This window comes from Pararge aegeria, chromosome Z (genome assembly GCF_905163445.1).
Source record: "Pararge aegeria chromosome Z, ilParAegt1.1, whole genome shotgun sequence".
NCBI classification, from domain to species: domain Eukaryota; kingdom Metazoa; phylum Arthropoda; class Insecta; order Lepidoptera; family Nymphalidae; genus Pararge; species Pararge aegeria.
In genome coordinates this window covers 9286738-9299002 of record NC_053208.1, presented here as the reverse complement: position 1 = coordinate 9299002, position 12265 = coordinate 9286738, and the positions used below count along the sequence as shown (strand labels likewise).

The 12265-nt window shown below is 35.2% G+C and overlaps 2 protein-coding genes across 3 annotated transcripts in view; one reads left to right on the top strand and one right to left on the bottom strand.

Moving 5' to 3' along the window:
- Positions 1-12265, top strand: part of LOC120636490 (dynein heavy chain 6, axonemal) — a 95042-nt gene that overhangs the window by 73681 nt on the left and 9096 nt on the right. Inside the window, exons 60-64 of the mRNA XM_039907995.1 lie at positions 6040-6241; positions 6506-6746; positions 7289-7489; positions 10901-11142; positions 11724-12014. Coding sequence (XP_039763929.1) covers positions 6040-6241; positions 6506-6746; positions 7289-7489; positions 10901-11142; positions 11724-12014 — 1177 coding nt within the window. The remainder of the gene's footprint in view (positions 1-6039; positions 6242-6505; positions 6747-7288; positions 7490-10900; positions 11143-11723; positions 12015-12265) is intronic.
- On the bottom strand, positions 1098-3637 carry LOC120636502 (uncharacterized oxidoreductase YtbE-like). Of its 2 annotated transcripts, XM_039908008.1 has the most exons (6): positions 3590-3637; positions 2710-2823; positions 2513-2593; positions 2325-2432; positions 1937-2217; positions 1098-1843 (listed from the first exon to the last, which is right to left on the bottom strand). In XM_039908008.1, the coding sequence occupies exons 2-6, from the start codon at positions 2780-2782 to the stop codon at positions 1490-1492; spliced, it is 897 nt and encodes a 298-aa protein (XP_039763942.1). In that variant the 5' UTR covers positions 2783-2823; positions 3590-3637; the 3' UTR covers positions 1098-1489. The 2 variants fall into 2 exon arrangements, with proteins under 2 accessions (XP_039763942.1, XP_039763941.1); XM_039908007.1 differs by lacking the exon at positions 3590-3637 and having other exon boundaries at positions 2710-2918.

Below are 12265 nucleotides of genomic sequence, written 5' to 3'. Positions count from 1 at the left end.
CGGTTGGTCTCGGTTTTAAGTTATTTTCAGTTAATAAGTAATAAAATAATGAAGACTAAAAGTAAGTAAAAATCAGAATAGAAAAAAAACTCAATGACAACACAGAAGTTCTTTATTTCAATAAAATAGACATATAACATGAAGAAAACATCGATTTGAAAGTCGTTACATTTATGGACGTTTCTCTATTAGGGCCTTAATGAGAAAACGACTACACAATATAATTTGCTTAAACCTAAAATATATAGCATAATGATTAAATATAACATAAGTCACATCGACGGTTCACAACATCTATAGTAATAATCGTTTAAAGTATTAAATAAACTGCGGTCAGTCAGCAGATACATCCGTTTCAGTCAAAAAAATTCCACGATAACTATTTCAGTACAACAGAATATAAGTCTAAGTATCAAAATATAACCTCAATGCAATAATAAAATAACATAAATGCTTCTATTGATGGACCTTAAAAATGATATAGGTACAATATAATTTAACATAATAAATATGATCCTTATGATCCAATTAAATTTAACATTTTTCTTTATAATGATTATATATAAAACGCTAAAACGGTTATACCTAGTCACATTGAGACAACATCTATAAGAAAAATTATATATATTTAAAGTCGTTTATTTAATAAACAATAGATGCCAATATTTAAACTGAAGAGAATTATATAATTAATTATACATACTTAATTTATTATGAAGTAATAAGTATACAATACTTTTTATGGACCTACTGAAAATAAAATTCAAGTAGAGTGATACGAAATAATATGATTAAATCTAACTTATATAATATTATCATTAAATTTAATCATATCCTAGTCACATCGAGTGTTCACAACATCTATAAGATATAAAGTATCATAATGCTGCTTGCATTATGATACTGGATGATGCAAAAGCTTGGAATAAAAAGCAATTGGTGTTAGGTTGTAGTCAGTAAGGTAAATAAATTAGAATTTTTCGACAATTTGGGTAAGAGCTAACAATTTAAAAAAAAAAATATTCCGTTTGAAATCTTACTTAACCTTGAAGTATTAAATAATCCAGAAAAAACATAAAATATTATAATTTGGATGTTCGAAGTCTTATTGTTACTAAATTTAATAGGCGGAATACAGACATATACAGACATTTATGTACAAAAATATTAGAGAATCAGGAACGACAGTTAATCTAAAAGAGCACACATTACTATGTTAGTCCAATTCGTAGTAGGTATCTCAAACTTTTGTGGCTGAGACATTTTATAAAAGATAGAGCTAGTGAGTGAATTTTACCGACCTTACTGGTCGGTAAAATACTCACTAGCTTTAGGGACAGACACTAGTGTAAGCCAATTAATACATTGGCACAACGACCATACAATAGGTCGCTGTAAAAAAGAACCAGTTTGGAAAGTGCGCTATGTCTCGAATCGACAATAGCAACCCAGATATTTGGATAAAAATATCTGGGTATCTCTTCGCATTTCAGGCGATTATTGTGGGGTCCCAGGCATACTTTCGGTTAATGGCGCCCAGAGTATCAAGCAGCTTCATATCACTTTCGTCGATCCTGAAGTTCATCTCCATATTCTCCCGGATGTGATCCGGATTATTCGATTTCGGGATGATGGCGATTCCTTTTTGCAAAGACCACAGTAGCAAGATTTTTGCGGAAGAAGATTCATATCGGTTAGCGACCTCCTTCACTACTGGGTCTTGTAAGAGGGAATTATTTCCTTGAGACAATCCTCCAAATGAACTATATGCTTGAATGCGGATGTTATTCTCGGCGCAATATTTCAGCATCTCAGGCTTGTAGTAGTATGGGTGCCACTCTACCTGTAAAACGAAATATTTGTTAATGAGCTTGCCCTTATTAAATGAAAAAACATTTACATAATTTATAAAACGCACAAAATTATTTACACTAACCTGATTAACCAGCGGTCCGATAGCCATTACATCAGTCAACTGCATCAAATGTCTAATATTGAAATTAGACACTCCAATGGCTTTGATTTTTGATTGATCATATAGTTTCGAGATAGCGAGCCAAGTCGCAGCTCTCATCTTTTCATTCTTGGGGCTCTTCGGATCGCAGTTAGCCGTTGCAGGGTATTGCAATAAATATAAGTCGATGTAATCCGTGCCAAGATTTTCAAGAGACTGCTCGAAAGCTTGCAGTACGAACTTAGCATCGTTAGTGATCGGAGCTGCAAAATAAATACACAATTATATTTTGTTTATTAAACAATTTAAAGAAACTTACTTAATTAAATATTGTTTCATTCTTTGACTATTTCCCTTTATTAATATTTACCTAATTTCGTTGTAATAAATATATCTCCACGTGATAATCCGTGCTTTGGCAGCAGTAGTTGTAAAACATTCCTCAATAACTTTTCATTGCCGTAAATTGCTGCCGTATCTGTAAATGGATTGCATTTTAAATATGAACTTAAATAAAGAAATATTTAAAAATCCATTACAGGGATATTTTTTTCATACCGAACAATCTGTATCCAACATGAAGTGCTTGATCAATGGTAGAGTATAACGTCTGGTAGTTTGTCATACCCCTTGTGCCCACTAAAACAAAAAGATTCATTTACACTTATACATAAGTTTTAAATTCATTATGGAGAATAATTGAAACTTATATAAAATACGTAGATATTTTTAATTTATATATTGTATGTACTTACAGCCTATAGCCGGCATATTGACTCCATTCTTCAAAGTGAAATACATTTCACGATAGTTTATTTTGTCCGACATTTTTCCCGATTATTTTCAAAAGTAACAGGGAGCTTTAAACACTGTAATTGATACTTTAGTTATTATTCCGTAATACTTTACACACACACACACACCCTTAGCAAACATGGGTAACAAAAACCGCGCGAAAGATAAACACGTCTAGCTCGCGCGGGAGCCGCAGACTCAATGGATGGGGATGCACAATGCAGCGCAATATCCAGGGACGCTAGCGAGGCTGTATCGATCTAGCATTTAGTATCTAGACTTATAAGTTATAGCGCTCGGGCTCCGGAAATTTGGTTGTGCGTGCTGGAAGTCTCTCGCTACAGTAACATGATAATCAATACCTCACGCAGGTACACGCCTCACCCTGATTTATTTTATTTAAATGTAAAATTTGGAAATGGAAAAAGGAGGAAATATGTGGATACTTTTTATGAATATTTTGATATTAATACGCAGTCTTTAATATCCAGATATAGGTTTTAAAAAATCCACATCATATCGTTTAATTACTATTATTACGATTGAATACTTAAAGGATATATTAATTCGATTTATACAGAAGTCATCTTATAATAAAGGCAGATGAGAATTTAGCTTAGAAATTTCACTGCTAAAGTCAAACCTAATAGAGTTTTTAGACGAAAGACGCTTATTCGCTTAGCTTTCGAAATGATTTTAAACTACAGGACATATCACTTCGTAAGCTCGAAAACAAAAGTTTTGAGATATTAACGCTGGCTATATCTGTATTTCGCTAGTAGGCTTGTAATGCTTTACTAACTAAATTCACACTTTATCATATCCTACTGATATCATTACCATAATAATCGCAGATATCAAACAGGCGCATCTTTTAACGAGCATTCCTTTCAAAATCCTCAGTAATGTCATACTTTAAACCAAAAGAAAATCGCGCAATCCAAAAAAAACAGGTGCTGGCGCGCAATGTTAACCATACTCATTTATAACTACTGGCTCACATAAATGTTATAACATAAATTCTCCTTTGTTATAAAATTTATGTGTGTTTTTATTGAGTCTCTTGCCGTACCAACCTCTTCGGTCGGTACAGCGAGAGAACTGATTTCTGTACCGTATGAGGCTACCAAATCGCGTCGGTGGGGTGTTGGGGTGGTGCAGGGTGCATCACAGAGGGCGGGAAGTGAAAATAGTTACTCTTAACATACCACCATCCACCGTGTACAATTATCAAATGCATAACAACGAGAAACAATCCTAATCTGCTCACTTCATGCTAAATCGAAATATCTAACGAAAAAAATTTTTGACAATAAAGAACTGACTTTGTTATACAACTAAAAAGAAAGAAATAATAGTTTCTATAACATTTTTAAGTCAGTGCCAAGTAAAATGTAGAAAGTTACTATGTAAAGATCATATACTTACTTCGTATAGGTACCTTATTATATAGAAGCAGGGAAAGTACCAATAGTTTCAACATTTTAATTGGCACCGGCTTTGTTTGTGCAAATATTATATATTTCTTTCTTTTTAGTTGTATAACAAAGTCGGTATGTTTTTTTGTGAAAACTTTTTTTTTTCATGCTTTCTATTGGGTAGAGTTGCAATCATGTCTAAGTAATAATAGCCGAATAGTTAACTGCTCATAACCTTCTACAAATTGTTGCTATTCCCGAAGCCGGAACGTTAATGCTTGAATGCAGGCATAAATTGCTTTATTGTGGCGAGCATAAATTGCAATGTAAGCAATTTATGCTTATTATTGTGTAGTTCTCGTGACCATCTGTGGTCTTCATCATCAGTTTATTCATCATCGTCATCATCATCATCACTTGACCAAATAGTGGTTTTCGGTGGCAAATGCTCAAGTTACTTAAATCGCTAAAGGTTTCCCTATAATATTAGAAGAGTTCCCTCAATTTCTCCAGGATCCCTTCAAAAGATCTTGACCTAATGAAAATGGGACTACATGGGAAGTATACCGCTAAAATATTTTTTTTTTAAATCTGTTCGACAGAAAAAAACTACAACTGAATTTAGAATCTGCTAAGAAATCTTTAAGTCGTTAAAAAAATGTTTTGTAGTGATGACTAGCTGATAGAACACCAACAGCCCAAACGGCTGGACATACAATTTTAAATGAAAAATATACTTCAGCAGAGTTTTTAAATTTTAACTTTTGTATGATAGTCTATAATTTTTCCAATTATATCCATGAAACTGTGTTTAAATACACACGTACGTTTTTCGCGGCCTGAGCGCTTTAACCAATTAAGCTACGGCTCTCCTACCGTCGCGTCGATGCCGGAGTAGGAATTTTAAATTTATAAAATTAATAATTCTTTCAATACTAGTCTATGTAATAAGGCATTGTCGAGCGAGTGGTGTCAAAAGAAATATTTTTACTACCTTTGTGCAGCAAAACATCACACCACAATTTTACATGAGAGATGTTTGCAGCCTAAATACCTTTTACATGTGAAAATACGCGGTTCCCGTGGGATTCTGAAAAACCCGAAATATACGCGAATGAGTAGGAATTTAAAATACTGAAGAATTTACTTGTTTGTGTTGTTACCAAAAATGATTTTATTCTTTATCATATCGTTCTGCTATTTAGTCTGCACGGTCTGCAGGCTGGAGATAAAAATTATAACCCCCGATTATTTATTTATTATTTAAACTCTTTTTTTGTACACCACTACACAGTTAGGAAAAAAAGGACGAATAGAGAGAAACACAAAAACTGGAGTAGAATACAAAAGGTGGCCTTATCGCTTAAAAGCGATCTCTGCCAGGCAACCTTAGGATTAGGAGACAACAAGAACGAGAACCAATAGGTGATATAAAATTATAAACGTACATTCTAATATAATTATATTACTGGATAAGATCTACGTGTCCACCTGACAAAGCACGGCAATAGGGAATAGGAGAACTTTACCGCTTTTTATTTATTATTTTGATTTTATTTCTACATGTGCGCCAATGTTCGTAAACCTATCGGAAAACATTTTTTTTTTCATTTTCCACGGAAAAATATGTCTCTTGCCCGTTAGATTGGGTAAGAGACATTTTTTGCCGTTTGTGTTGGCAAAGAAACAAACACGTCGCCTTTTTAAAATAAGTATCGATGAAATAGATAGATAGATGAAATATATTTATAACACAAAGAAACATTAAAAATAAAATAGTGAAATAGTTAATAAATGCAAAGCGAAGGCGGTATTACCACATAAAATGATCTGTTGTGTAGGATTTAAATATCATCAGAAATTTTTTTTTAGCTATGCTGATACAGCGCCCTCGATACCCTTAGTGTTCGTACTAAGTACTGGCTCAGATCCTTTCGGAGCATTCCAAAAATTTGCCACCGAGATGGGGATGAGAGACCGCGTCCACTCAATTTCTCTAGGACAAGGTCAGGGTCCAGTTGCTGAAAAAATGATAATGAACGCAAAGCCCAAGGGAGACTGGGTATTTCTTCAGGTAATCGTTTCTCTTAATTTATTTTTATAGAAATACAAACTTCGGCAACTTCCGACATATTGTTATAATGTTCCGATGTTTTACCGCTTCTAGTATTTTATTCGTATTATTAATCCCTGACTTATGTACAATTTATTTTAAATGATTAGGTACTTCGTTTAAAATCTCTTAAAATGTATTATAATATTCGAAACACTAAAACAATTACAGAGATCGTGAGTGAAATTATAATTATATTATATAGTGTCATATTTGTTCTCCTAGAATTGTCATTTAGCAGCTTCGTGGATGCTAAATCTTGAAGTAATAGTGGCCAATATGGGAAGCGATCAAGGCGTCCTTAGTCCAGACTTTCGCCTCTATCTTAGCTCTATGCCCACGCCAAAGTTTCCAGTGTCAGTGCTTCAAAATTCGGTCAAAGTCACAAACGAACCCCCGAAAGGTCTCAAGGCCAATGTCAAAAGAGCCCTCGTAGAAATGGAGGAAGACTTCTTTGAGAATCATGGTATGTGGTTTGGTTTCGTTAATTTTTCGAAATTTCTCATGAACACATCTTATTGAAACCATTTAGGAGCGATCATATTAGATTTTTGTTTTTCAAGCGGAACGGTTTTTTAACTTTAACAACCATTTTTTTATTCATTTATTTTGTTGTCTCTATAACTCTATTTAGACAGGGGGGTCCATTCCATGAACATTGAAGAACGTTAGAGAGGTATCAGGATAATCAGCATCAGGGCTTCCAGTCCGAGGGGGCGTTAAAAATTGGATAGCTGCTAGAGTGAGCGTCTGTCATGCATGCTCTAGATTTATAAAGGTCCAGAGGAGCTTAATTGTTAATACCTATGGCAACACCATCATTATCTCATAGACTAATTAGCGGGCTTTGACGATTATTTGTAAACGTGTAAATAATTAGCAGGTTTTTTTTCTCCGTTCGTTATAAAGACTGAAAAGCTGAGTGTATGTTTCAAGAGACATAACTTAAAAGCAAATTTTTAAAGAAATAATTTACTATTCTGATAAGAATATAGTTGTTTTTTGCAGTATTGGAGCAAGATTGGCGAACGATGTTATTTGGGATATGTATGTTCCACGCAATAATACAGGAGCGCAAAAAGTTTGGTCCTCTCGGTTGGAATATTACATACGAATTCAACAATAGTGATCGGGAATGTGCAATGATGAATCTGCAAATGTTTTGTGAATCTGGACATATTCCTTGGGATGCGCTGGAATACATAACCAGTAAGTATAAATGTTTAACGAACCTTATTACCATTTAGCAGCTTCGTGGATGCTAAATCTTGAAGTAATAGTGGCCAATATGGGAAGCGATCAAGGCATCCTTAGTCCAGACTTTCGCCTCTAACTCTATGCCCACGCCAAAGTTTCCAGTGTCATTGCTTCAAAACTCAGTCAAAGTCACAAACGAACCCCCGAAAGGTCTCAAGGCCAATGTCAAAAGAGCCCTCGTAGAAATGGAGGAAGACTTTTTTGAGAATCATGGTATGTGGTTTGGTTTCGGTAATTTTTCGAATATTCTCATGAACACATCTTATTGAAACCATTTAGGAGCGATCATGTTAGATTTTTATTTTTCAAGCGGTACGATTTTTTAACTTTAACAACAATTTTTTTTTTCATTTATTTTGTTGTCCCTATAACTCTATTTAGACAGGGCGAGGTCCATTCCATGAACGTTAGAGAGGTATCAGGATAATCAGCATCAGGGCTTTCAGTCCGAGGTGGCGTTAAAATTGGATAGCTGCTAACTGTTTGTAGTTTTACGTACCAATGCACAAGAATAAGCAGTATGTTAAAACACATTTTTTTAAATTAAATATTCATCTGCACAAAATAATCATAAATACCTACTGTAATAATCAAATATCATGTGTTGTGCTCCGATCACTTTTTTCGTCTTATAATAGTTACCCAGATATGGTTTGTCAAATGTCTCGTATTAATTGGTAGAAAAACAGATATTAAGAAAAAAAAAGTTAATATCAGGTGTATAAGAAGCATTCTATATCGAATGTCAGCAAACCGATGCGGCGCGGCGCGGCGGTGTTTAATCAATTGCAATCGTTTCATGCAACAGAAAAAAATATTCGAATAGGTACCGAACTAGATCCGCTCCTTCCAACTTTATACTATAAATACGAAAATTATTTTATTACTGGTGTTTGTAAATTTCAATTATTTTGAATATTGCTTAGAGCTATCAGCTAGGTACTGTAGATCGGAAAGATTAAAGATGATAAAATCACTGTATATAATGGAACAAAATAAATCATAATCATAATGAAATGAAACCATTATTAATTATGTACCTAATTCATGTTGGAAAATCAAAAACAACTACATACATTACTATAGTACGGTTTGAGCAATCATTTTAAGATATTGATTCTCTGCACAAGTGGGTACCCAAGTACCTAGCCCCGGTAAGCGAAGTTCAGTTAAACAAAGGGCCTTTCCAGTTTTTTCTTGGCTTCCTAAACTTCTGTAAAACAACGTGACCACGGAGGGCGAGACGTAGGGCTTCTTCAAAACTTTTTGTTTAATAACAAAAGAAAGTTGCGGAAATTTCAACATGTAAAAGGGAAAATATAAAATAGTTCGCAACTGTGAGTAACTGTTTCGTAAGCGGCGGTTGGTTGAAATAACAAAAAAAGGTGTTGTAATTTGAATGTTATCAATGTTTACCTGTATCTAATACATGATACATCACACTTTGATAAATGCAATTGCGGTTCTGTAGCAAGGTTAAAACTATCATCAATGTCGTTTCAATCGCCGAGTTATTGCTAATAATTAATTTTCTTTATCGACTTCTACAAGTAGGTCGAGCAATAAATAAGGCCTCAAACCTATAAACAGACAGTGCAGTGCTGGAATATAGACCTCTCTCAACGGCAGAATCACCACTCTAGGCAGACTGTTTGGCGATCGCAGATGTTAGTAGAAGAACAGAGGACGATGCTCCCCGTTCTCCGGTGTATTCCCTTAATCGTCTCGTATGATACTTAAGATGCTAAGCCGGGTCAACACCTGCTGTAACCGTACTCGCGTCAATCTATACGCACTAATCGTGTTTGCGGGAGGACATTATAAATTGCACGCGAACTAAATAAGAACCTACTAACATACACATGAACTGCACTGATTGTGCATGTGCGCAGGTTTAGTCACACACTTTGATAATATAGTAAGGAACTCCTTGACGGATGGGCGGACAACAAAAAAACTCTTGTTCAAACAAAGAATTTAAAAATTAAGTCAATTTTTTACAAAAGGTAATGATAATGTACAATATACCATCGAAACTTAAAAATGGTTTAGTAATATTGCTAACTCTCAAACAATGCTGGTCGTTATCATGGTCACAAGTTTTAAACTAAAGAGTTTAATTTTAGTGAATTTCGTGGTAGCCAACGATACCGAAGTTTTTAAATAAATTAAAATGCCCCGTATTCGGGTTCTACTTCTAGTAACATTGAGTTAACGTGCCATCATATCAACCCATTACCGTCCCACTACAGGGCACACAATGAGAAGGGGTCAAGGCCGTAATCCACCACGTTGGCCCAGTGCGGATTGGTGGACACCACACATCTTTGAGAACATTATGGAGAACTGTGAGGCATGCCGGTTTCCTCACGATGTTTTTATTGCCACATGCTAATTGCCATTTTATTTATAAAAAAAAAGGTTAGCCTCTAAGGGCGTGTCTTTCAAGCATGCTGTAGAATTCTAAAGGTCAAGTTGCACCTAACCGTTAATACAGAAAAACCAACACCTTCTCAGCCGATTATCATCCCACTGCTCGGGAAAAGCCACTATTCTTGTTAGGAGGTATTTGCAGGATTGAACCCTTACACTGCTTAGGTGCTGGTTCGCGGACTTTGACTGTAACGGATATAGTGAACTTGTTATAAAAATTATACGTAAGATTTTTTATGATCCCTTCTCCGAACTCGAATAAAAGTCACTTTGACGTACCTACGTACATACAAAAATGTTTCATGGTAGTGAGTTCTTGACGGATAGTCTTCTATCTATATATGTATTAAATATCTGAAGAAATCGTAGGTCACAAATTAAACTAAAATTTGACATCTCAGGAATAAATACACTTTTATTGTAGACCACATAAAAATACAGAAAAATTATTAAAAAAAAAAACACTAGTTTACACGATGTATACAATTAGGCGGCCTTATCAAAACACTGCTCAAGACGAGAGGTAGGTGGTGCATATAAGTATATTCATAAATGCTTCATAAAACTTCTACACAATATTATTTTTACATACTAATAATTAACATATATCAATCCAATGAATATAAATAAATAGGAACGATATTGTAATATCTCATAAAATAAAATAGTTTTTTTTTAAATACCGTGATATTTCGCATGTTCCTCTGATGTTTCAGACTATAAGCGCTTTAAGCAATTGAATCCTACTTGCTTTAACAGTCAAATATCGTGAGAGCCTGATCCTTCAAAACGTTCTCAAAGGCATGTGAAGTCTATCAATCCACACGAAGACAGTGGTGGACAGCCTGAACCTTTCACATTCAGACCCGTAGTGGGCTGGTAATGCGATGGTAATGATGAACACGATGATTAAAGATCTACTTCCTTCAGGTCAGATAACATATGGTGGTCGAGTGACGGATATGTGGGACCAGCGATGTTTAACTACAATTCTAAAACAGTTCTTCTCGCCGCCCACACTGGAGGATACGTACACGTATTCATCTTCTGGTGTTTACTATTGTCCACGATTGGACAAGTTAGCTGCAGTACGCGATTACTGTGACACGCTGCCTGTCATAGAAGATCCTGAAGTCTTCGGAATGCATGAGAACGCTAATATAGCATTTGAGGTAATTTATTTGACCTCTTGTGGTCTCATATCGGCGGTCCCAGTTGCCCGGCAAGAAGCGCCGCCAAGCGCTTTAGCATTCCACTTGTATAAATAAAATGACATGCGAGAGTAATGGAACGAGTTGCAAAGAATCGCTGATCTTAAATTTCACATAATGGTATGGAAATCTACTAGTCTAGCAGATTTCCGTTGGTTCAGATGCCGATGTTAAAATCCAGAATCCATCCAAAATGATTAAGAAGAAGATTCTAATTGGCATAACCCTTAACAGTTTCCTCCTTGGCATCTCTATTGTAACATCCGTTGCCTTTATAATTACTTATAAGGGAATCGCGCCAAGTTCGTGGTAACTCGTCTTGACTTGACTCGATGGAAGAAGGTCTCTCACTTTTAATAAAATGCTTTCTTAATTTCGATGAAGTTTAATATTGTTTAATGTTGTTTTTTGCTCAAATAGGTGTAATTAAGGGTTGAGTCGTAAAATAACAGGTAAAGGACGTAGGATATGCACACGAATTGTAAACAAAATTTTTAAACTGTCTGTTTGGGTGTCAGTGCCAAAAAGGAATCTTATTTCAGAATAAAGAAACAAGTACTCTTATACGCACAATAGTGGACGTGCAACCACGTTCTGGAGGAGGTGGCGGAGGGGACACTCCCGATCAAATCGTATGGAGAATATGCGACCAAACACGCGCCACCATCGCTAAAAGCGTGGACAAGTCACTCATCAACCCCGAACTGATGGTACCTGACGATATGGGCCAGTTACACTCTCTCTCTACTGTGCTGTTACACGAGACGGACAGATTCAACACCCTCCTCGGCCTCATACACAGCTCGCTCAATGAATTACAAAAGGCCATTAAGGTAAGTTTAAAATATAGTGCGCCACTATTGCCAACAACCTAATTATATGGGTAAATTAAACTACCACTCAAAGGTGCTGTTACATGAGATTGTCAGATTCAACACCCTCCTCGGCCTAGTATGAGCTCAACTTATATACCTATTATAGCCATTAATATACAGTTATATGGTATTAAGGTTTATTGCTGCCTTTTAAATATTTACTATTTTGGTACGGAATCTTTTAGATACATCCTAAAAATTTAACCAAA